We start from the raw sequence: 26,476 nt of genomic DNA, 5'->3' as shown, positions 1-26,476 counted from the left end.
GTAAAAGTACCAATACTGCAATATAAAAATACTACCAAAAGTATTGGCATCAAAATGTACTTAAAGTACCAAAAGTAAAAGTACAAAATATTTGAAAATAGCAGATCTACAAGCTCACAACACGTCGCGATGCGACGCGTTGTGAGCTTGTAGATCGGCTATTTTCAAATAGCCTAGGTATAAAATAGGGCTAAAGTGGTTAATGTATGTTTCATTATATCATAATTTATATCTGCAAAGTAACTAGTAACTAAAGTTTTCAAATAATTGTAGTGGAGTAAAAGCCTCTGAGATGTAGTGGAGTAGAAGTAAAAGTATTGGAAATTGGAAATACTCAAGTAAAGTACAAATACCTAAAAATTGTACTTAAGTACAGTACTTAAGTACATGTACTTAGTTACTTTCCACTACTGAAATTAACACCCTATTTGATCATACTACAGCATCACACAAAAGCACCAAAAGCAGCAGATCTGCAATCTCGAAACACTCGTGTGAAGTGGCACGTTTTGAGCTTGCAAAGCTACTACTTTTGCTGTTTTTGAATTTGACATTATGAGGTTTCCAAACCCTACAGAGACGATATCATGCGAGTCACCATGGTTCACGTTAATGCACGAATAGTATGTCTGGGTCTGTGTTGTTTGGACAATGTTGGTGTGGTTTTCTGTAGCTGGACGTATTCTAAATCTAATCTATCAGTTAACCGCTGGTTGCAGAGCAGGAATTTCACAGAGGCATGAACTGAAGGGGGCGTGCCCCCTCGGTTCGTCCTTTTGCCCTTCAAAAAATGATACGCATTGAGGTTACAGTGGCCTCTTTCAAGTCAATATCGTCTCTGTCGGGTGGAAACCTCACATGTCTGTATGATCAAGTAGGTTGTTAATTTACGAAAGAACACAAAAGGTTAGAAATTATGAAGGTTGCTGCCCAACAACAACAATATGATTTTTAGACACTACCAATTACTCTTGTTGAGATTCAAGATCACAGCAATGCATCCCATTGCACCGCGTTGTTGTTAGCTTGTAGATTTTCCCGGCACAACACGGTCGTAAGACAAAATACTAAAAGGCAGACTGTGAACTACTGTAGGATATTGCCTTGGTCTCTTTTATCCTACTGTCTGTCTCTGTCTATCAGTTTTTTATCATCAGTGGGTTGACCAAGCCATGTGGACTTTCATGCTCATGGACATTGACCAGTGACCACTGGCATATGAAGGGAGTGAGGAAGCAGATTCTTCACTGTTTTGCCAAGACTCGTGGAGCAGTTGTAGCAGTAATGGCTCAGAGCCTCTGCCTGGTGAGAAAAAGCCTAATATCTCCCTCAGGGGAATTCCCCTTTAGGCTAGTGGATAAGATGTTGGCATTCCATGCAGGAGCCCCGGGTTCAAATACCGGGCGTTACATAGTGTCAGGGTCAATTGATTAGCAGGTGTTTCCAATTGTCTAATAATAGTGCCCTCCTCTTTATGATAGAGCTGGATGGGAGCTACACACACCCAGCAGAGAGAGAGCGTGCTGGCTCAATGGTCCCAAGTTATTAAGGACTTTGTTTTACACACACGCACGCACGCACGCACGCACGCACGCAAGCATGCACACCAATATGTGCATGTGAGGGTGATCAATGAAGCGCAGAAGCTTTCATTACAAAACAGTATCATCATTTGTGTCTGCAACAACAACCACAGTATGCTATATGCCAGTGGTTGGGCGGATATTTGCACTAGGGCTAGGCATACCAAGCACTTGCTTGGAGCCCCGAGGCAGGGGAGCCCCCACCTCCCCCCTAAAAAGCGTTCGCGCAGGTGTGCGAGGAGGCCCCGAACCAGAGCTTTGCTTGGAGCCCCTAACTTCTTAAATCCGCCCCTGATTCATGTCAAGGACCCCCAACATGATATGTATTTGGCCGCGGACCCCCATCTCAAATATTTTGTTCCAGGGACCCCCCAGAAGCAACCCCCATCTCAAATATTTTGTTCCAGGGACCCCCCAGAAGCAAACATTAAGAGTAAAAAAAGTTCGCTTAAAAATATATATATTCAAAGGTTTGCACAAATGTTCACGATTTTTCAAAAATAGTAGATCTACAAGCTCATAGCGCGGCACTCGGTGCCGCGCTATGAGCTTGTATATCTGCTATTTTTGAATAGCCAAAGCATAAAAGGTTAAAATGATTGTGATGCTATATTAACACATTTTGCTGGGGACCCCCTGGAACCTCCCCAAGGACCCCTGGGGGTCCCCGGACCCCACTTTGAGAACCAATGCTATATGCTACATACAAAGTTTACAAACCAAGGAGGACAGTGACATTTATACAGCAAACGTGGCTGTTCTTGTGCCTTTATTCTCGATCTTAAATTGACTGAAGCTGAAGGTTAACTTTTACCAAATTTAAACTGTTTATTTAGCATCTTTGCCACAGGCTAGATAGAGGCCATGGGACCCATAGTGCCAGTTGCAGTCTCAAGTGTGCACATAGTTTGGAACCTTATGGTCTCTGAGAGGGTACTAGATGGAAGCTATTCCCCAGCAAAATGTTTTAATATAGTGTCACAATGATTGTAACCACTTTAACCACATTTTATACTTTGGTTATTCAAAAATAGCAGATGAGCTTGTGTATCTGCTATTTTTGAAAAATCATGAAAATGTGTGCATATCCTTATATATATATATATGTATATATTTTTTAGCAAACATTTTTAACTCAAATCTTTGCTTCTGGAGATCCCTGGCACAAAATATTTTCGCGATGTGGGTCTGTGGCCAATAATAATTTGGGGGTCCTTTGCAATACAAATGTTTAGAACTACTGGCCTAATGCATATCAAACTAGTTGTCTGTGAAATGAAAACGGTTGAGATTCACTGGACGAGTTATTCTGAAGAAACGTCTCACCTCCTCATATGTGTCTGTGTCTAGGTACAGCTCAGTGCCCGGCACCTGGCCCAGTATAGAGTAATGTGGCCTGGAAATGAGAGAGAGAGAGAGAGCTCAATCATATACAGAAACAAAGGGAACAAAACAGGAACAAAAATATAGATTATAGCAGATCTACAATCTCACAACAGCGTGTCGCGATGGGACGCGTTGTGAGATTGTGCTGCAGGCTTAAGTGGTTAATCAGATAAATTGTTTTAGTCAAATCTAGAAATCTATTCGATTTTTCTGCGTTGATTCGTTGATATATGGAAAAACAAACAAACAGAAAAACGTACTTCTCGATTATTCGCAATCGCAAATGGTAATCAATAGAATAATAGCTGAGAAGATAATGGTAGTTGCAGCCCTAGAGCCTGGACTTTGCCGCAAGCAACTTAGATACTATAAATGCTATCTGCATCCAAGTTGCAATACCAACCCTTGACAGCCCATTCATTGAAACTGAAAAGTCCTATATGATTGTATTAAACAACGTTAAAACTCACCGAGATTGCAGTTGTACGGAAAGCTTGAGTTATCCTGTTTGTATCTCTCAAGTTTTTGTTTCATAAAAATCCACCGTAGACATGTTATGACCTATACTTTCTGTCAATAAATTCCGTGCTGGTGATTATTTGTGTTCGATTTTGGAAGCACTCGTTTTCAATAACTCAACGTCCTGCTGCCTCTTGCATTATGTGCGATTTCTAAATAGGTGATACCCAGGACCGTTGAGTGATTTCCAACGAGTGCTTCCAAACTCGAATAATCACCTGCACGGAATGTATTGACAGAAAGTAAGTCATGACATGTCTACGGTGGATTTTTATGAAACAAAGACATGAGAGATACAAAGAGGATAACCCAAGCTTTCCGTACAGCCGCAATCTAGATGAGTTTAACGTTGTTTAATACAATCATATAGGACCTTTCTCTTCCAATGAATGGGCTGTCAAGGGTTAGCATCGCAACTTAGATGCCGATTGCATTTATAGCATCTAAAGGCCCGTTCAAAGTCCCTAGATGGGTCTGAAACGTGCGTCATGGGGTGAGGGATTCCGTCCGTTCTTTACGGACACATGCAAGGTCGCTGACGTTAAATCCGTAGGAATTATGACGTTGAGGCGTCGTGCACCTATTAATCCACTAGATGGCAGTTGCGAGGTTTTAAATGTTGCGAAAAGTGTTGCCATGTCCGCGTATTATAAGCGACTTTGGGCTTATTTTTCTGTAAAGTTGCTTGTAAACAAACATTGTTGGTTGCGGTTTTATTTGGGCTTGTTTCTAAAGTGTAGTTGCTTATTTGGGCCAATTATTATTTAAACCAGTGATTCTCAAATAGATATTGTAGATCTGCTATTTTCATGTGATGTGGCCTAGTCGATTCTTTTGGGCTTGTTTTCATAGACCTGGTTGCTTATTTCTCTCACAAAACCTGGCAACAGCGCTAAAATGGAGCTAGCATTGTAGCATCTAGCCAAAACAACGCAATAAAAGACACAAACTAGTCCACAAACTAGACAAAAACAATGGTTGTCTACAAAACGTGAGTTTCGACCCCTACTGCACTGTGCTATATTATTTGTGTGTGTGTGTTTAGGGAATGGCTGGCTGGGTTCATTTTGTCACAGTAATTAAGTACATTTACTCAAGTACTTCCACCACCAACGTGGGTCTTTTTTTGGAGGAAGAGGGCCCAAGGAAAACTATTTTTTCCTTATACTGCCAACGGTCGCCACTGGTACTACAGGCAACGTACAAACGAACGTACGTCGGCCTGACGGTGAATGTTGATCGCACGGAAGGAAATCCTAGAGCCGTAGGTGACGGAGGGGTAGACAAAAACGACAACGTAAGGAGCGCCGGCGCTCGTTACGTATCCTTACGTCCGACTATGAATGATACTTAAGTTGCTTGCGGCTCGCCTGTACTGTACTTACAGCTGTGTTTTGAAGATAACGGTGAGGATGCAGAAGGCGATGGCCACCGCCAGACCTATGTCCAAGTTCAACAGGAGGGTGGCTGAGAAAGTCACTAGCCACACAACCTATAGGTGGCAGTGTAAACAACACACTATATAGTCAGTATTTAGACCTTAATAACAGTAGCAGTATTTGATGTATAATATATAACAACAGGGATTAATATACAGCCATACCAGATCAACTTTGTTACTCTTCCACAGCGCAGGGACATCCAGGAACTGCCTAAACATGCCTTTCAAATTCACAAACACTATCGTGGCCAGGACAGCCTGGAGACCAAGTACGCACACACACACACACACACACACAAACACACACACACACACACACAATAAATATTTGTTTTTATTTATTTTAATTAACCAGAAAAAGTCATTAAGAACAAACACCTGTCACCTCACAGTCTCTGTCAGTGTCCTCATGTTTGTCCTCGTGTTTGTCTTGTCTGTGTGTGTGTGTGTGTGTGTGTGTGTGTGTGTGTGTGTGTGTGTGTGTGTGTGTGTGTGTGTGTGTGTGTGTGTGTGTGTGTGTGTATAGGTATGGCGCCAGCTTCCAGCTTGGCACACACCTGCTTCCAGTTCCGTCGTCTGCCTCACCTGCCTATGGCTGTGTCACGATTATGACATTTTGCAGGTGCAGATATGACAAATAACATACTGTACATATTTAATAACTTCATACTTTCCCAAAAACATTCATAGTGGAAATAGCTGATCTACAAGCTCAAAACGCATCACGACGCATTTTGAGCTTGTAGATCTGCTATTTCCACCAATTTTTGACATGACAATTATTGTGACGATTATGGCAGAATATGGCACTGAAGCACTGATTTAGAGGAGGACCGGTACCTTGGGGAGATCTTCAAACAGGGAGCCTATCTTCAGCACGGTGATCAGAACAATGATGGATGAAACCACTCCTGCAATCTGCACACACGCGCGCGCACACACACACACACACACACACACACACACACACACACACACACACACACACACACACACACACACACACAATGAACACAAGTACAGCCTAAGAAGTCGTGAGAGAGAGTGTGTGTGTGTGTGTGTGTGTGTGTGTGTGTGTGTGTGTGTGCGTGCGTGCGTGCGTGCGTGCGTGCGTGCGTGCGTGCGTGCGTGCGTGCGTGCGTGCGTGCGTGCGTGCGTGCGTGCGTGCGTGTGTGTGTGTGTGTGCGTGTGTGTGTGTGTGTGCGTGTGTGTGTGTGTGTGCGTGTGTGTGTGTGTGTGTGTGTGTGCGTGTGTGTGCGTGTGTGCGTGTGCGTGCGTGTGTATTACCTGTGTCTTGCCCCCGGTGCTCTCCTGGATGAGGCTGCGTGACAGAGAGGAAGTCACACAGTAACACTGGAAGAACCCTCCGATGGTGTTACTGAGGCCCAGCGCCACCAGCTCCTGAACACAGGAAACACACACAGGTCCAGGTGTTAGTTATTTAGGACAAACAATGATTCTCAAACTTTTTCATTTCAAGGATCCCAATTTGTGCATTGGGCCATGGGTTCCCAAACTTTTCAGGCCGCGACCCCCCAAAATAATCAAATTTGAATTGGGGACCCCCCCCCCCCCCCGACCCTGACAAGCTCTTGGAATTGTAGGCATTACATTTAGTTCGACTCAAGCTCACAGCGCCTCTGATCTTGTAGATCGGCTATTTCTCTTTCTTACGTAATATTTGCCAATTTGGTATTAATTTTGACTGCCAGAGTATTTTCATAAAGTACTCCCCCATTGCCAGCAATTTTCGTGTTTTTTTAATTTTTATATTTTGAAAAATTTCATGAAAATAATTGAACAGACTGTTTTTTAAAGACGCCGCACAAATCCGCCACCAGAGAGCAGCACATGATAGCTTGATCAGCTCCTGGTGTCACTGTTTACCTTCTTGAGCGATTAGACAGGGAAAACCATGAAAACGGATGTGACGTCCTCCCAGATTGTTTTGATCGTCAGAATTACGTTGTGATACACGACGGCGATGACTGATCGTCACCCAGACCATAGATTATAGAAGAGAAACTGTCCGTTTGTCCGTCATACCGTGTGAAAAACCGTTTGTTTACCTATTTTGGACGAAATGACCGGGGGAAAATAATCAAAAACCGGAAACGGAACCCAGGACATGAAACCGGATGCAGATATGGGTGAAGTAAGTGGAACTCGAGAATAACATTGAATTTTAAGCAGCATAGCGCGATCAGAGATTAAACAATGAACGCAAATCCAACGCGTCAAACGCGTCAATGGCGTGGGTGGATTAAGTAGTTATTGACGCGTTTTCGAGTCAATGGCGTTTATAGAGTTAAAAAGGTCTTAAAAGTCATTAAATTGTCTCTTTAGAAATGTGTAGACACCCTGTATACTTTATGTTGGTTTGTTTACCGTTGAGTGAGAAAACAAGGTTGCACACTAAGCTAATCATCTGGGGACCCCCCGACCCCCAGTTTGGGATCCACTGCATTAGGCTACGGACACCAATAACTCTGAGAGAGTGTACAAATGGTTCCATTTGTACGCTCTCAGAGTTACAAGCCTATAAAGGTCCATTTGGTTCCTAACTATTAACCCATTTAAGACCTGGAACGCATCTGTGTCACTTTAGATTTCTTTGGCTATTCAAAAATAGCAGATATACGAGCTTGTAGATCTGCTATTTTTGAAAAATCTTGAAAAAAAAATGTTTTAGATTTTTTTTTTAAACTGTTAGGATTTAGAAAACATTTTTAAGAATAGCCTCAGGTCTTAATTAAATGGGTTAATCAAAGGACTCCTGGGGCGGACCACAGACCCCACTATGAGAACCACTGATTTAGAACTGTCCTCAATGTCCAAAACAGTTACTTTTCAGGAAATGGAAGAGAGAAAAAAGCTCTGTGTTCCAATGGATTCAGTGTAGTTATTATTTAGTCACACAAGCTCTTGTTAATACTTTTCATTGGTTAAACATTTATAAAACCGCAGAACCACTTACATAACTACTTTCAACCTCATGACGTCCCTATTTTTGGGACATGTCATTCTAGGTGAAAGTTTTCCATCTTTTCCACTGCAGTTGTGTGACCAAGCAAAAAAAATAGCAGATCTACAAGCTCACAACGTGTTACATCGCGACACGTTGTGAGCTTGTAGATTGGCTACTGTATATAAATATACAATTTATTTGTGAAAAAACATAAAAGATATACGACGACAATATCTAATTTTAGCCTTTGCTTATTATAGCCGAGCATTTGATTAGATTAGATAGCAGCTTAATATAGTGGTACAGCTACATACTCCTTTTAACACTAATGGTGATTCTATGGATTCCATAGATAGCACGTGTTCATGTGGCACTTTTGAAGCACATTGAATTGCCTTGTTGTTGAAATGTGCCATACAAATAAAATTGCTCCTTGCCACTCTGCTTACGGTAATGCAACCATTTAGTGTTCACATTTGATATACGTATACATTTTTTTCAAAGATTTTCAAGATATTGTGTCAGTTTGACCACTTTCAACCTGTCTTTTTCTTTTATATAAAAAATCGCAGATCTACAAGCTCAATGTGCCACATTGTGGGCTTGTAGATGGGCTCTTAGTTTTCTTTCTCTTTTTTCAATCCATCTTGCAACAGGGGGCGGGGGGGGGGGGGCACAGCCGGAGGCTATGGCTGTTTGGGGGTCCTTGGCATGGAAAGGTTTGGGGACCCCAGTGCTGGTCCATGCAGTGTAATGAGAGACGTAGCAGGCAGACAGGAACACTTCATGCACAGCTGTTTGAACAAAGCGTGTTGGACATGAAACATTTAGCAGGTCAGCTCTTAACAGCTCTGGATGTTCCTGCACTGTTTCCCTCCCTCAGAGCAAAACCAGCACAGTCACATGCCTCTGTGTGTGTGTGTGTGTGTGTGTGTGTGTGTGTGTGTGTGTGTGTGTGTGTGTGTGTGTGTGTGCGTGTGCGTGTGCGTGTGCGTGTGCGTGTGCGTGTGTGTGTGTGTCTGTGTCTGTGTCTGTGTCTGTGTCTGTCTCTGTGTCTGCCTGTCTGTCTGTCTGTCTGTCTGTCTGTGGCCATACCCTTTATATTGGCATGTGGACATATCGGTCAAATTGGCGGTTCTGGACAACCGCATATCCCAACGACTCGGCGGCGGGCACCACACTCCCTCCAGTCCTTGCCGATGCACGCCGAGTTTGAAGTCGGTCAGTCCCATATATGCATGGGCAGGTCGGATATATGGCTCAAGACAGCCGGATCTCCATATATGCCTATATATGGGTGTATCAGGTTTGTTTATGGTTATGTCTGAGTCATAGTGACATGCCTATATATGGGCGTATCGGATGTGTTTGTGGTTATGTCTGAGTCATAGTGACATGCCTATATATGGGTGTATGGGGTTTGTTTATGGTTATGTCTGAGTCATAGCGACATGCCTATACTGTATATGCGTGTATGGGGTTTGTTTATGGTTATGTCTGAGTCATAGTGACATGCCTATATATGGGCATATCGGATTTGTTTGTGGTTATGTCTGAGTCATAGTGACATGCCTTTAAATGGGCGCATCTGGTTTGTTTATGGTTATGTCTGCGTCAGAGTGACGTGGTCGTGGTCTGCCCACCCGCCAGCCGTCCTGCCTGCCCTCCCACTAGCCATTAGCCAATTTTAATATAGGATGGTAAAGCCAGGAGAACAAATACAGCAGACAGTCAGTGAATAGGCCTTTAGGCTATTTAGAGAGTCAGTGAATGTAGGCCTGTGAATCTATTTGTGTCTATTTCCTGGAATAGAAGAATATTTTTTCCACCAAGGTGACAGCATGACAAGCCCTAATGTGCACAGAGAAGATTACACGCTTTCATATTAGGTCAAGGCTTGGCTGTAAACTGTTTGCCTTGGATCACAGTGAAGGCCTCAGCCATTTCTCACGGCCGTTTATGAATAAACCGAGCTTTGTGCAATGTGTCTCTGCTAATGGCTATGTGTGCACAGTGCACGCATAGACAAGGCAAGGCAACTTTATTTATACGGCTCCTTTCATACGCCAAGGCAGCTCAAAGTGCTTTACGGAATAAAAACAAGAGTGCAACAGTCCACTTTAAAAAGAGATAGAGAATAAAATAGACAATTAAAACTAAAGATTAAGGAGCATAATATAAGAAATACTCCCACCTTTGATACAATAAATAATAAAAAAGTGACAGGCAATACCTAGCTGTTCTCTTAGCCTTCATTGGGTAGAGTAAGCAATGTTAAATAAATATGTTTGCATAATGTGCGTGTGTGCGTATATACTTGCGTCTCTGTGTTAGCGCATGTGTGTGTGTGGGTGCGTGCATGTGCCCTAGAATGCGTGTCAAGTTCATTTATTTATGTCTGTGTGTGACCCAGTCTCACCTGGTTGCTATCCACCTTGTAGCCATGTTTGAGGGCAAAGGTCTTGCCCAGAGAGATGCTGATGGCGTAGGCCACGATGGCCACCGCGAACGCATCGCCTATCACCTCTGAGAACAATGACACATCTGGGACACGCGGGGCCACCAGCCTGAGGAGAGAGAGAGAGAGAGAGAGAGAGAGAGAGAGAGAGGGAGAGTGTGAACAGAATGCACAGTAAAATCCTCCTGGATGTTCATTTGGATATGATTGTCGTTGCTATAAAGGGGCGGCCATAGCTGAGTGGTTAGTGAGCCCGCCTAGGGAACCAGCTGGCCCTGGTTGCCCCAGGTTCGATTCCAGGCTATCCCAGCATATGTGCCGATGATATGAAATTTGTCCCTGAGCAAGACTCTTAACCCCAATTGCTCACAGGTTCTCATTGGAAACAAGACCGCAAGGACTTTCATGAACGACCTGTTAAAAGGAATTATCCCTTTATCCTATCGGGCAGAAACCTCTTATCTCCACATCTTAAACATTTTGTGTTTCTTCGCAAATTAACGCCCATACTTGATCACACTACAGTGTCACACAAAAGCATCAAAAGCAGCAGATCTGCAAGCGACGCGTTTTGAGCTTGTAGATCTGCTACTTTTGCTGTTTTTGAATTTGAATTTGAATCCTGAAAAGTAACAGTGTTGGACATTATGCGGTTTCCATCCGACAGAGACGATATGATACATTACACTCAGAGTTACATATGGATAAATCAACGTATTTATATATCAACGATTTATACTATGTAGATATTTATTGTACATAATAAAATATGATAAAAAATAAATATGATTCAACAAGCTCTATGAGAACATTGCTGTGTTGGACTGATTTAGTGGCCTAATAGTAATAGGAAGTCAAATTACCTAATAGTTATAAAAATCTATTGCAGTTACTGTAAATGATCATATCTGAAATAATAAACCATCTTGTCAGAACAGGGGATTCATTGGACCTGTGTGTGTGTGTGTGTGTGTGTGTGTGTGTGTGTGTGTGTGTGTGTGTGTGTGTGTGTGTGTGTGTGTGTGTGTGTGTGTGTGCGTGCGTGCGTGCGTGCGTGCGTGCGTGCGTGCGTGCGTGCGTGCGTGCGTGCGTGCGTGGGTGCGTGTGTGTGTGCGTGTGTGCATGTGAGTGTGTGTGTGTGTGTGTGTGTGTGTGTGCGTGCGTGTGTGAAAACGTACCCGCTGGGAATCTGTCCAACCACATCAATGCCATAATCGTCAGGAAGGTGAGCAAAGTAGGAGATGATTGTTGCTCCTATGATCTGTCAGAGAGACACAAGGGACGTTGGTGTGGCATGTGGGATATATATTGTTACTCTAAGCATAATATGGTCGCACTGTTGGGAACGCCCAAACTGGAAATAAACCATTGTGACTGTCACTTTGACAATGTTGAGAATCATCATCAATAATTGAGTCCTTTCCTGTCCAGCAGAGTGTAGTGACCAAGCGCCCTCTGCTGGTAAATTAAATCAATGCATATATCGTCTCTGTTGGGTGGAAACCTCATATTATGTCCAAAACTGTTACTTTTCAGGATTCAAATGATACAATAGCAAAAGTAGCAGATCTACAAGCTGAAAATGAGCTTGCGGATCTGCAACTTTTTATGCTTTTTTCAGAGAAAGGTGTGGAACAAACAAATGAAGGAATGAATGATAGGAACTACTAGTGAAATAAGACACCAAGGACTTACAACTATGAGTTCTATAGGGATGGGAAGAGGCAGCTTCTTGCTGTAGCAGGCGTTGAGCTCTTTGACCACGATGAGAACAACCAGAGACACCAGGCTGACACACAGTTCTGCCACTTTAGTCTCCCCTAGCAGCGAAAAGATCTCCAGCAGGGTCTATGGTGAGAGGAGTGGAGTTACAGAGATAGATTAAACATTAAAAAAAATACAATAAATGGATCTTTCTAAACAGAAGAGTCACTCACTGAAAGGACCTTTGGGTTCTTTTTATTTAAAGCTGCACTATGTCACTTTTTTTAATGAATAAAATGTAATTTTGTCCAACCTGTATGGTAGAGTATGTTAGTGCAATATAACGTATACAATTGGGGGTGGTTGTATTTTGTCTCCCTGCTCTTCTATTGAGACATTTAGATTGTGTCAAAGGTCACGTCTCACCATAGACACAGGATCTGACACAAATTTTTACCTGATGGTCAGGATTCATCCATTTATCCCCTGAGCAAGCAGGCAGGCTCTATTAGTTCTATTAGGTAAAAAATGTCAGCACTTGCAGCATTTGGGTTCAAATCCGGGGGTAGAGGAGGAAAGTTATGTACTCCGCAGCTTTAATTAGGCACAATCAGCATGTGAATTGAGCGCGTTTCGACAGAGCCTTCCTCAGAGCAGTGGCTTAATGAAATAAAAGGTGCCTATAAAGGACATTTTTGGGAGTGCTGGTGATTCTTCTGTTTTGAATGAACTCTACTGAACAGTGCACTGTAAAGAAATTACTTGTTGAAACATCATGCTTGCATCCTCTCGTTAAAAAAAACTAACAAAAGGGACAAACGCACAAATACTGATACACTGATATGTTCATCATTCTATTAACCCATTAAGACCTGGAACGCATCTGTGTCACTTTTTGATTTGAGCTAAAAAAAGCATTATTTTACACTTTGGCTATTCACAAATAGCAGATATACAAGCTCGTAGCGCGGCACCGAGTGCCGCGCTACGAGCTTGTAGATCTGCAATTATTATTATTATTTTCTTTTTAATTTTTAATTTTTTTTTTTGAAAATGAGTGAAAATCTTTGAATATATATTGTTTTATTTTTTAACTCAAATCTGTGCTTCTGGGGGTCCCTGGAACAAAATATTTTGAGATGGGGGTCGGCGGCCAAATACATACAAAGTTTGAGCACCACTGATATAGAAACATACGTTTTTTTCAGAAAACTGTTGGGATTTAGAGGACATTTTGTAGAATCAGCCTCAGGTCTTAATACATGGGAGTCGGGACACAGCATTGTGTTGGGTCGTTGCATCAACATGCACTCACCCAAACTTGAGAGAGAGGTCCGGCGAAGCGATCGGGCTTGATTCCAAACAGATACTTGACTTGGGAGATGGTCACGTGGCACGCAGCTCCTGTAGTGTAGCCTCGGATCAGAGGCTCGGACAAGTACGTGACCACAAACCCGAACCTTACCAGACCCAACAGGATCTGGTGAGGAGGATGAAGAAGAGTGCAAAGAGAGACACAGAGTCAACTACAGTCGGTGATGGAAAAAAGTATTGTACTCTCATGTTTTACTTAAGTAAGAGTATCAATACCGCAATGTAGATATACTCTGTTACAAGTAGAAGTCCTGTATTCAAAATGTACTTGAGTAAAAGTACAACATTATCTACATCAAAATATACTTAAAGTACCAAAAGTAAAAGTACTCATTGTGCAGAATGTCCCATTTTACAAGTTCAAAATGTATGAAAATGTTTTGGAAAACAGCCGATGTCGCGATGCGACACATTGTGAGATTGTAGATCTGCTATTTTCAAATGGCCGATATATATATAGGGCTAAGGGGTTAATGTATATTATGTACAGTTTAGTGGAGTAAAAGCACAATATTTTCCTCTGAGATGTAGTGGGATAGAAGTAAAAGTATTGAAAATTGTAAATTCTGAAGAAAGTAAAAATACCTAGAAATTGTACTTAAGTACAGTACTTGAGTATATGTACTTAGTTACTTTACACCACTGACTACAGTAGATTGATACGGTATTAGATGGCCCAATAGACTTTGACAATAGTGACAGACAGACATGGTCTAGTTCCAGACCCCTGAATTGCTATCTGCTCCTTATTTTTGCTCATTTATTTATTTTATTTATTTTTAGAAATGGCAGTTTTGGTATTCCATAGATCAGTGCTTTGTGGACTGTGTGTGTGCGTGTGTGTGTTTCTGCTGTGTGTGTGTGTGTGTGTGTGATATAACTAAGGTTAATAATAGGCCTTTAGAGACATCGTTCCCATAACCAAGAGTGGATGGGTTTACTGTAATAATGCTATTTATAGGCCATAATAAATATCATTATCAGGCCATAAGTAATAATGCCATTAAATGCAGAGGTTGTGTGGTTTAAACATGCTGTTTCCTTTATGTTCTGTGTGTGTGTGTGTGTGTGTGTGTGTGTGTGTGTGTGTGTGTGTGTGTGTGTGTGTGTGTGTGTGTGCGTGCGTGCGTGCGTGCGTGCGTGCGTGCGTGCGTGCGTGCGTGCGTGCGTGCGTGCGTGCGTGCGTGCGTGCGTGCGTGTGTGCGTGCGTGCGTGCGTGCGAGTCACTAACCTGAAACAGTCCTGTGAGTACAGTCATGGCCACAGCTATCTGTACTCTGGAGGCGTCTCTGGCCTCAACGTCCAGACCCGCCGTCCCATTGGTTCCATTCAGGCTCTGAAAGGCACTGTCCGGTGCCAGCTTCTCTGTCACACTGCCAATCATGATGCTGATCACAGCAAATGTACCTGGATGTACACACACACACAGCAGAAACCCCTGATTCCCTCTCTCAGGTGCAGTGGTGATGGACAAAGCACTCAACAACCCCAGCACTACTTAGTCTAATTATACACTTCTGGTCAAATAAGACTCAACTACTAAGTGAGAGTGAAAGATAGCTGCCCTGAGCGAGACCAGAGCCGCGGGCGGGGAAGTCGGAGGAGGAGGCTACACCTTTTATTGAAGATGACACTCCAGAACCTCTAAGCAAGAAACTAAGCAAGACAACCTGACAACCTCGAGGCATGGGTGACCGTCTCATGACGTTGCGAGTCAGCGTCAGGATAGGTGCCGATGCTCCCACCATGACCAATCCTGAGGATGCCAAAGGAGTCTTCAATGAAAAACTCAGCAGCCTCCTCACTAAGGTTAGCCTCGGGTGAGCAGACGTCCTGGTTTGGCCAGGATTGTCCCGATTTCAAGCTGCCTGTCCCGACAAATATCTCTGAAACACTCATTCTATGTGTCCCGGTTTTCAACATTCGCAAAAACATTGTCCCGATTTTCACCAGAATTTAAATAATGATAGTTGCTTACAGTGGTTGCATAGACGTCTATCATGTTCTTTTCATGTTAACATGCTCACCTAACCAATCCGAAAGCATGAACAAATGCATTGCGTGTTAATGTTATGTTCATCATTAAAATCGCAGAGTTTTGCCAGTTATTTGGAGGACCACTTGCAATATCACTTTGCTAGACTACGTCATAGCCCGTAAGAGAGACAAGAGGTGATCACATCACATCACACGCTGCATGAGAGGAGCAGAATGCTGCTCAGATAAACATACGACTTGCTCAGAAGAGGAAGACAGCCCTGAGACAAGCCCATGTGTAAGCTCAGTTTTGGAACGCTTGGTATGTGACAACAATAGATTAGAAGGAAAAGATCCAGGAAGCACTGCTTCAATCCAAAGAATGGAGAAATGGAAGAACAGTGGACGATCTTCAAGGAAAGTGTCTATACTGCTGCTGCTGATACTCCTGGCTTCGTCAAAAGGAAGCACAGAGACTGGTTTCAACAGAATGATGCAGAGATTGAGATCCTCAACAGGCTCCATGAAGCTGTGTCACATTTCACTATTTCTGAAATAGGGCTTAATTTGTTCATCCATGACTTTTTTAAGTGTGGGTCCCGGGGGGCGTCTCTTACTAGAAATGTAGTGGATTTAAAAGTAAAAAATTTGTCTTTGAAAGGTTGTGGAGTCCGAGTCAACAATAAAAGATAAGTTGCACATTGCCACCTGCAAGGTACACATACTGTAGGTTGATTTATTAAGGCAACCTTTCGGTCACACACGACCTTCCTCAGGCCATAATAAATATCATTATCAGGCCATAAGTAATAATGCCATTAAATGCAGAGGTGTGAGGCATGCGAAATGTTGCCTTAATGTGCAAGTTATCTTAATTGTTGATGTTCACCGTTTCACTCACGCACCTGCTTTTAGACTTTTAATCTGGGTGCGCGAAAGCTTTGTATCGAAATGTTGTCGAGTGAAAGTCACAAGTAAAAAAAACAACAAATACTCAAGTAAAGGACAGATACTGAAAAAAATAATTGACTTAAGAAGTACTGTACTCAATTAAATGTACTTTGTTACTGTCCACCGCTGCTCAGATAAAGGTGTTCTCTCTCACCCACAGAGATGTGTCTGGAGGTGCCGAAGATGAAGTAGACCAGTACAGGGTAGAAGGAGGTGTACAGGCCAAACACTGGTGGCAAGGATGCCAGGAGGGCATACGCCATCCCTGGAAGAACAGAACATAAAGGAAACAGCATGTTTAAACCACACAACCTCTGCATTTAATGGCATTATTACTTATGGCCTGATAATGATATTTATTATGGCCTATAAATAGCATTATTACAGTAAACCCATCCACTCTTGGTTATGGGAACGATGTCTCTAAAGGCCGATTATTAACCTTAGTTATATTTAATCAATCGTCAACTTTATTTATAGACATACCAAAGAACAATAAAACTATCAAAGTTACTATAAAACATACAGCAATTGATAAGACACACAAAACACAATGAAACTATATTGATTGATTATTTTATTTTCGTGTCCTGCACACAAAGTGACCAACCCTCATGGGAGACACCATTTTACAATTACACTCACACTTACAATTACAAATTAACTATTAAAACATACTTAGTCTACAATGCTTAAACTAAAATCAATGAATTAAACCCCCACACCATTGCCTAAACGTAACCTCTAATGCCTAAACACCATCATTTTAACCTTACATGATGTTACCATTTGTGTATTTAAAGCAAAAAAAATCCCCTTGTGGGAAACAGACCTTTGGAATTGGCACTCTAATTGCCCTGTGATGTAGTGGTGCTCCCACACACTACACCACAAGGTCTAATGAACGTAGGTTTTTTTCTGCCCATACAAGCATATCTAAACTGAACCATCCGTAACCTACACTTAGCAACAGCTACAGGGATGTTGGCAAGACACATGAGCGAGATGGGCTGTGTTCTGTGAAATTATCTCTAACCAGAGCGAAAGCCCTGATGAGCGTTGTGAGAATAGTAATATAGAAGCAAGGGTTATGGTGTACGTTAACCACTCTAACACACAAAAATAAGGTGATTTTGTTTTACGTGGCAGTGCAATGGGCACGTGCTTGGGCATGTTTCCCTTAAAATGAGGAAAGGACTTTCAGAGACAGCAGTTGTCTGTTTGTATCATCGAACTGGCATTTCGATTATATTATGTAGCCATACACCAATCAAAACATCTTAACTGAATGGTACCAGCTGATTAATCAGATTAGATTGTTCATTTAACTCTGTGTCAATAAAACGTTTCAATAAAACATCTGATAGTGCCAGATACGGAAATATAAATAAGGCCAGGATGGTCTACAATTCCTTTGATGTTGAGTATGGCGTCTGTAGCACACTACATTTGGGACTACAATTCCATTGATGTCCATCTAGTCACCGGAATGTTGGACACAGGTGTCTTGTATTGGCTATCACGTAACGACGCTGCTCCAAACCCATATTACCAGTGGTGTTAAGTAACTAAGTACATTTACTCAGGTACTGTACTTAAGTACAATTTTGAGGTATTTTTTCCTTCACTGGAGTATTTCCAATTTTCAGTACTTTTACTTCTACTCCAGTACATCTCAGAGGCAAATATTGTACTTTTACTCCACTACGATTATTTGAAAACTTTGGTTACTAGTTACTTAGTAGATTGTGATTATTATTACAAAACATACATTAATCACTTCAGCCCTATACATTTCGGCCATTTGAAAATAGCCGATCTACAAGCTCACAATGCGTTGCGATGCTATTTTCAAAAGATTTTTATACATTTTATACATTACCTTGTGTACATGAAACTTGTGAAATTGTCTGCATAATGAGTATTTTCTACTTTTGGTACTTTAAGTACATTTCTATACCAATACTTTTGTACTTTTACTCAAGTACATTTTGAATTCCGGACTTTTATTTGTAACAGAGTACTTCTATATTGCAGTATTGATACTTTTACTTAAGTAAAACATTACAGTACTTATTCCACCACTGCTTATTACTGTACTACTGCGTTCACGTGTCCTTGTTTGCCTTAAGACGGAGGTCACACGACTGAAAGCTTGCATTAAAAACTGCACAAGTGTTTTGAGTGTTTGTTCTGTTTCAAGCTGTTTTTATTCAGCTCCAACACCTCCTCTAAGTTTTTAATTCATGTAACAGATGAGTGGTGGTTTACTTCACTGTTCTGTTCAACAGGTGCTGGACAAAAGTACATAAACCGAGAGGAAAAAGGGATGCCGTCCGCACACTGTTATTAGAAGCTCCCAGGTTATACTTTATTCAGGACGTGCTATCACTGCTATGACAATGTTCGACAATGGTTGAAATGTTCTCATAGTAAGTAAGTAGTGCTGAATAAAGTATAACCTGGGAGCTTCTAATGACGGTGTGCACGGACATCCCTTCTTAAACGCAATTCAAAATACCAATTTACCACTTAAACCCCATACTTTAGTTTGTTCTCAGGCCTCCTCTACTAAACGAAATCTCTTCGCAGAAGCTAACAACTCATCAGGGTTGTTGTGAGCGTGTAGATCTTGCCAAATGTTCGCCTCCAGAATAGGGATTGCTGGGGTTCAAGTGGTTAAGAGGCTTGAAACGCTGTGTTCGTCTCATCATTGTACATCGTCGCTGTCGGGCAGAAACGTCTTATCTCCATATTTAAACTTTTTGTGTTTTCTCTTAAATTAACACCCTACTTGATCATACTACAGCGTCACACAAAAGCATCAAAAGTAGCAGATCGACAAGCTCGAAACGTGGCGCGAAACGTGGCGCGAAGCGACGCGTTTCGAGCTTGTCGATCTGCTACTTTTGCCATTTTAGAATTTGAATCCCGAAAGGTAACGGTTCAGTCAGGAACACTCACGTCAAAGTAGATTTAACCATTTATTGCAACAAAATGGAATACAGTTAAGCTTGGCGTTAAAGGCTCCGCTCTTGGAGATATTCCCTGAATGTTGTCCAAGCAGCATGCTAAGCAAAATCAGGGAACGTCAAGCAAAACCCCCATAGGGATACAATATCAAACAATAAGCAATACATTGACATATTAGTGTGAATTAGCAGATATAATATCCCAAGTATTTGAGCCTATGCCAGACTCTGATCAAAAGGTGGAGGCTGGGGTGGAGGAGGCAGCTAAGCAGCAGTGAAGCAGGCAGCAAGACAAGCAGAGACCTAGTGAATGCAAAGCCGTACTTAAAGGGACCTCCTTGTTAAGACGTGAGCTGTGATTGGAGTATGAATGTGTGACGTAATGACCAGCAGAGCTGTCAATGGGGAATAGAATAGGAGGCTAGGCTGATGTTCACATAAGCTGACTGACAGCCAATTACAGCTGAGGCTCATGCAAGACTTCCGTGTCCTGCATGAGCTAACGCTATGCTTCCATTTTTGGACATATGAGGTTTCCACCAGACAGAGACGACATGAAGTATGTTGAATGATACGCACCCTGTGGCAGATGCATGATGCCCACGCTGATGCCAGAGATGAGGTCCCCCACGCCATTCTCTCTGATGTTGTAGTGGGGCAGCCAGGAGAGGACGGGCACACAGCCCAGTACCGTCCGCTTCAGCCTGGGGCCTGAACATCTATAGGTCCACCGAGGAGGAGGAGGAGGAGGAGGAGGGACAGAGACATGGGTGGGTGAGAGGAGGAAGAGCAGTGGTTCTCAAATCATTTCATGTCAAGGACCCCTAAGTTGAGGACCCCCCCCCCATCTGAAAATGTTTTGCACCAGGGACCCCCAGATGAGAAGATTTATGTAAAGAAATATATATATATTGTTCGAAAAATATAAAACAAATAGCCGATGTACAAGTTGGCAGCGCAGCTATTTTTGAATAGCCAACATATAAATGGATGAAGTGGTTAAAATGATTCTGATGCTACATTAACTGCTTTTGCTGGGGACCCCCTGGTACACCCCCCAAGTACCCCTGGGGGTCCCCGGACCCCACTCTGAGAACCAATGATGTACAGTAGTTGTAGACAGACGATCAGCAGTGGTGTTGGACAAAGTACTCAACCCCAGTACTTAAGTCAAAGCAGATACTCCTGGTCTATAGTATAGTATAGTACAAAAGTACAAATTACAAAGTAGCCTACATTTTCTTTTGAATATAAATGTGTTGCTGTGTTGTTGTTTTTTATTGAAATTTTACCCCTACTTTGGGGACGAACATTCTCAATCAACAAGCTCAGAATACATACATCACAACATTTTCGGCAAAGATACTTAGTTTAGAAAGGCAAAAAGCAGTAGACCAAGTATAGAGCCCTGGGGGACCTCTGTCAACTAAGTATACTAGTAGTCCATACCCGGGCGACGCATCCGTGAGGGGATATGCGCACATGATCTGGCAACCCACATTCTTTTACACCAAAACGCTAATAAACAGCTGAGATTTCGTGAAATCGAAAATGGCTGAATGGCTGTGTGCAAATTCAGATCAATTGCTCCAGCCACTTTAGTTTCTACGCCAATAATTTGATGACCGGGTCATCGGTCAATCGGAGACTCACTAGGAGACTCTTTGAGTCTCCCGCCGGTCATGACATTTTGGGTGAACATCTCCTTTAAAGGGTCCACGTGGTTGTTCAATGATTTGGCTTGTATTTGTCTGAAGTGGCTTGTAGTTGCATAGGTCTGAAGATGTGCATGGTGGTTTTCTGGGGGATGGTGGTATAGTGTCTGTGGTTTGAGCGTCGGGACAGCTGCAGCATACTGATAAACACATTTATCAGCTGGCCTTGTAGAAGGGTGACGCACTGGCTGTTCCAGCAGGCTACCACAAGATAACCTATAGTGCCTCTCCTCACGTGCTAGGACAGATCTAACATACTGCTATGCTCCACGTCACATGCACATCACAATGTAACAAAGTTAAGGACAAAACTAAAACTAAAACACTCCCGGCCTCCATTCCCTGCACTGGTGCCTCCGGGCCCATGCACTGCCTATGATGGTTGGTGGTGATGCCCTAGGAGGACTCGGGCAGGGGTGCACTGGTCGCTTCACGCGACACCACAGCGTTTTTGGCAGGATCACGCGCACGCTCATGCACGGATGTGCACGCGCGTGCACGCTTGAACACGTTCCCCTCCATCCATGAGCCAAGTACCCAAATGGCTACTTTGCATGACAGGTTTACAGGTGAGTGTGCAAATGCGTCCTCACATACACGGTATACAAGCAACACAGCATTGTGGCTACAGTAGGAACTGCTGCCCAGTGCTGCCAGTATCCTATCTGCATGCAACAAGAATGCCTCAGCCACCGTTGAAGAAAAGAAACATACTCATTCAAAGCAAACTTTTTAGACCCACGCCTCCTAGACCCACACCAGCAGTGGCAGTGGATGCCCCGCTCGGCAACATGTTTCCTACTATTTACACACCCGTAAACCTAAGTCAAATTAATCACACATCAAGGTAAAATAAAATGCTTATTTCCTAATGCTGTTCGGAGCTGTTCTGTGCGCATGTGCACATGTAGGCGGGCGGGCGCGATGTGTGCGTGACGTGCACCACGGCTTGCCAACTCTGATGGCCATCAGCTGTCACTGCAGCCACTCGCTCGCCTGGCGGCTCCCTCTGGGGGGGGGCAAGCCTGCAAGTCTCAAGCCTGTGCTGTCGGTGTGCCTGCCTTGCTGAGGTAACAAAACCAAGTGCTCCTCTCCACCTGAATTATCTATCTATGCTCGGTGCATTACTGTATTCTCAGGTTTCAACAACATAAATTTTTACTGTTCCAGTAAATGTTCCCAAAGCTTCAGTCGATTGGCTGATTTGACTGACTCATTTGATTGATTGCTACCATGCCAATCAAACAAAGCTATGGGAAAATTAACCAGAACAGGAAATGGGCTATGCACAGAGCCTATATTGGAAACAACTAAATTGGGAAGAAAAGCACAAAATAATAAAATAAAACAAAGTTAATTTGTAGCTATTGCGTAATTCCTCTTTTCTGTGTGTTTAAATCAGAGCCAGAACCTGAGGTCCATGACAATCGGCTGTATGCACAGCAGCCATATTGGAAAGAAATTGGGCCTCTTCTTACTTCCTTAACAGGTGTTACCAATAATACTAATGAAGGCTCTGTTGCATTCTGGTCAAACAGGGTCAGGGTGCTGATGTTGTGACTGTTGGCTCACTGGAAACACCAGCGGGTCTCAAAGTGTGGTCCAGGGACCCTCATGGTTCCTTGAGGAGGTTCCAAATGGCCCCTTATGGGTGTGTAACTCTGAGTGTGTACAAATGGAACCAAATGGACCGTAAAGGTCCTTACACACCGGGGCGATTTTTTCGTGCGAATAATACGCTTTTTTTTAAAACCTTATAAAGTCAATGCAAGCGTACATGGCGCGAAAAAGCGGAAAAGCGAAGCGAAAAAGCGTCTTTTAATTATTCGGAACGAGTCCGAATTTTGCGTATATTCGCCACATTCGCCGGTGTGTAAGGACCTTAAGAGTCCATTTGGTTCCATTTGTACACTCTCAAGAGTTATGGGGGTCCTTGAAATTAAAAAAAGTTTGAGAACCACTGTGAACAGAGCCTTCATTAGTATCATTGGTAACACCAGTGAAGGAAGTAAGGAAGCGGCCCAATTTCATGCATTCCACCTATTAATTGAAGTGGTGACCAACTGTCTGGTCTTCAAACTGTGTCCTGACTCCTCCTGAATCATCTCATCATTAGTTAATATTTTGTGAAAGATGTCGTACAATGAATACATCACAAGGTGTTATGAGGGCTCCGGCCCAAAGAGCCCTGTGTGAACTTTGCTCATGTCCCTGTCTGGCTGAGCTTACTCATGTGAAACAAACAGTCCATCCATCAGCACTTTTTAACCTCCAGACAGCTCTGCCTTAAGGTTGATACAGTTGCGTAATGGACGGTCTCTCCTTAGAGCCAAATAAAAACGTACAAACACTCATTTACATGCTGCAAGCATCTTAGGGACTGACGTTATGTTATGTTATGTTATGTTATGTTATGTTATGTTATGTTATGTTATGTTATGTTATGTTATGTTATGTTATGTTAGGTTATGTTAGGTTAGGTTAGGTTAGGTTAGGTTAGGTTAGGTTAGGTTAGGTTAGGTTAGGTTAGGTTATGTTATGTTATGTTATGTTATGTTAGGTTAGGTTAGGTTAGGTTAGGTTAGGTTAGGTTAGGTTAGGTTAGGTTAGGTTAGGTTAGGTTAAATGTCTACAGCTGGACCTAATTATAACCATAAATAAATTGGGTTATAGCAGGTTCCATAAACACATGTTGTATTTGTTAGTAACAAATACAACATGGGTTTATGGAACCTGCTATAACCCAATTTATAGTTTAGTTGTCTTGTTCATGTTGTATGAATGTTGTATGTACTGTATGAATGAGTTAATTATTGATTTCATTTTTCTGTAATTTCTCTCTCTCTCTCTCTCTCTCTCTAGGCGCGCGCGCACACACACACACACACACACACACACACACACACACACACACACGCTTCTGATCTACGCTATGATAGGCCTATGCATTTTGTTAAAAGAAATATCGATTAATCAATTAGTAGTGTATAGGCCTAAATAAACAATCAATCAGCATCTCACTGTCAGTGATAGTTCCAGTGAACCTTCTTCAAAGCAGTTTCACACTAGCGCGATGCAATATGGATTTATTTGCGGAATGCGTGAATTTTCCGCACGCAAACGAATCCTCCTTTTTTGGCATTCTAGTATTTATATTCCAATTCCGCCCCAGAAGACAATAGTTTGGCAGTTGAACCCCTCAGTAGACTAGACCCCACAACTATCGTGTCCATCACCACCAGTAGCCTACAGCACCAGGTTTATGTTGCAATAATGTGACCCATGGTGTAAAATAGATGATAATTGTAAAAGCATAACGCATATCACTTTGTTTAGCTATTATTATTTCATACTCATGTGTATTCACTGTAGACATGAAGCGCGTTTCAGAATGTAATCACCATCTTCCATCCACACTACCTGTTGTTAACTCAGTCAGTCCGCCTCCTCGCTTAATTCGGTCTGCAGCACAGAGGTGCTCCACACGGAGAGACCATAGCCCTGAAACATGACATGGATGAACTTCAACATAGTGTTTGCACTTTCTCTCTTTTTGGCCCGTACATCTACATAAACGTTCATATTTCAAATATAAAGTACTTACCCCATGGCCACGGATGTTACAATTATATACGGCCCCTCAAAAATACCCGTGTCTTCCGTATTGTTCAATAGAAAGCATTTTAATCCGATTGGTGACCATTTTCTTCGTATGTTCGCCGTGTGCTTTCAACTACGTGGTCCTATCGGTTGGGAGGTGTATTGCACTCTGAACATTATAATTATATGAGAAAATGGCCACCGATCGGTTTTAAATATTTTTTATTCAACAATACGGAACATAAGGGTACATTTGAAGACCCGTACATAATTATTACATCTGTGGCCATGGGGGTAAGCACTTTATATTTGAAATCTGAACGTTTATGTAGATGTACGGCCAAAAAGAGAGAAAGTGAAAACACTATATTAAAGTTCATCCATGACTGTCGTGTATCCATGGCTAGGACTCAGGAACCGAACCATGGCAGGAACGTACTATTCTACGTTCGTTCCTCCATAGTCCATACCATGACCCACACACCCAGTACGTCTCGTTAGATTGTAAAGGGAGTTGGAGAGAGTTAAATGAGCTAATAGTACAGACTAGAGCTCTTCTTTCTGTTTTAGTTTGGTTGTGCATGTGTGCACCGTCCTTTGATCCATTTGGCACGCGCTCATTAAGCACAAAACGCAATGCGCTGTATCATATAGGAGGTCATCTAATCAGAGCACATTATGAATAGGCCGATGCCTATTATTTAAATCCTTTGTACATTGTCCGATTATAGCCAGTCAGACGGACCCACAAAACAAATCCTTTCAGGTCTATAGGCTATTAACAGAGGTTAAGACCACCAGGTCATCATTCTGCTCTTGTTATCTGCTCACCTGAGATAATCTTTGACCCGTTCAGCCACGGGCTGTTTGGTGGAATGTGTCTTTTTGCGGGCCAGTTTGTCCAAGTCCAACTCATCCAGGACATCCCTCTGCACAAAGAACTCCCCTGCTGAACGTTCCCTCAACTCCATGGCTGTTTGTATGAACACTACAGATGATCTCTAATGAGTTAAGCTAATTAAACATGTCCCTAAAAAAGTTCCTTTTCTGCTTGAGTGAGTCCAAGTTCCTGGAAAAAAACTGACTAATACTTGTTTAAAAATAAATTAAAAACAAAACACCTGCTTTTATAAATACCACCAAGAGTAAAATATAGAGTGAAAGTTATACTCTAGGCTGCCATGAAGACTGGCTGAGCTGTTATGGCCTTACCTTTTGAACTGAGGGAGTGACTGTCACTGTCCTGCTCTTATGAAGAACGGCCACACCTCCACCCCTGCCATGTCCCCATGCATCCATTCACAGCTCACACACCTGGGGAAACAGTGTGTGTGTGTGTGTGTGTGTGTGTGTGTGTGTGTGTGTGTGTGTGCGCGCGCGTGCGCGTGCGTGTGTGTGTTATGATTAACTTTGGGAAAACTACAGCTGCTGGATAGCCTGTTGTAAACATGTATACACTAGTTTCACTGTGAAACAAACAGCACATTTCCCACATGCAAGTTAAGAAAATATATAAACTCCACATATTTCCTGATATTTGTAGATATTTATTGAGTGAGTACTGTTTCCAGCACTCAGTTTCTTCACACAGACTTCTCAGACTTCCTCAGACGTCTTGAAATGTTATCACTAAATAAATATCTGCAAACGGGGGTCATGTGGCGTTACATGGCAAACACTTGTTTTTGATCCAGAAAAGGTCTGGGACTTTTTTTCTCCAGTTTCCCCAGATAAAACAAAACCTGACCCAGTTCTGGGAAGGGTCTTGTGATTAGAGCTTATCTTTATGGCACGTCTTGGTCAGGGTTGCAGTATAGGGGGGTTGGAG

The 26,476-nt window shown here is 42.5% G+C and overlaps 1 protein-coding gene across 2 annotated transcripts in view; it reads right to left on the bottom strand.

Moving 5' to 3' along the window:
• The window catches only part of slc26a6l2 (solute carrier family 26 member 6, like 2), a 33,918-nt gene extending 8,007 nt beyond the window's left edge, over nucleotides 1-25,911 (bottom strand). Inside the window, exons 1-14 of one of the 2 annotated variants that reach the window (XM_080444640.1) lie at nucleotides 25,861-25,911; nucleotides 25,480-25,717; nucleotides 19,913-20,052; nucleotides 16,516-16,626; nucleotides 14,665-14,840; nucleotides 13,375-13,539; nucleotides 12,051-12,203; nucleotides 11,534-11,616; nucleotides 10,317-10,464; nucleotides 6,217-6,330; nucleotides 5,770-5,847; nucleotides 5,092-5,187; nucleotides 4,874-4,980; nucleotides 2,910-2,979 (exon numbers count right to left, since the gene is read on the bottom strand). In XM_080444640.1, coding sequence (XP_080300766.1) covers nucleotides 2,910-2,979; nucleotides 4,874-4,980; nucleotides 5,092-5,187; nucleotides 5,770-5,847; nucleotides 6,217-6,330; nucleotides 10,317-10,464; nucleotides 11,534-11,616; nucleotides 12,051-12,203; nucleotides 13,375-13,539; nucleotides 14,665-14,840; nucleotides 16,516-16,626; nucleotides 19,913-20,052; nucleotides 25,480-25,619 — 1,581 coding nt within the window. In that variant the 5' untranslated portion in view covers nucleotides 25,620-25,717; nucleotides 25,861-25,911. Of the gene's footprint in view, nucleotides 1-2,909; nucleotides 2,980-4,873; nucleotides 4,981-5,091; nucleotides 5,188-5,769; nucleotides 5,848-6,216; nucleotides 6,331-10,316; nucleotides 10,465-11,533; nucleotides 11,617-12,050; nucleotides 12,204-13,374; nucleotides 13,540-14,664; nucleotides 14,841-16,515; nucleotides 16,627-19,912; nucleotides 20,053-25,479; nucleotides 25,807-25,860 lie in introns of those variants that run through there. The other variant, XM_080444639.1, reaches the window with a different exon arrangement.
• Nucleotides 25,912-26,476: the final 565 nt, after the last annotated feature.

Source organism: Gymnoscopelus braueri, assembly GCF_963280865.1.
Source record: "Gymnoscopelus braueri genome assembly, chromosome: 12".
Classification (NCBI taxonomy): Eukaryota; Metazoa; Chordata; class Actinopteri; order Myctophiformes; family Myctophidae; genus Gymnoscopelus; species Gymnoscopelus braueri.
The sequence above is the reverse complement of the archived record's forward strand: the minus strand, read 5'-3'. Positions and strand labels throughout refer to the sequence as shown.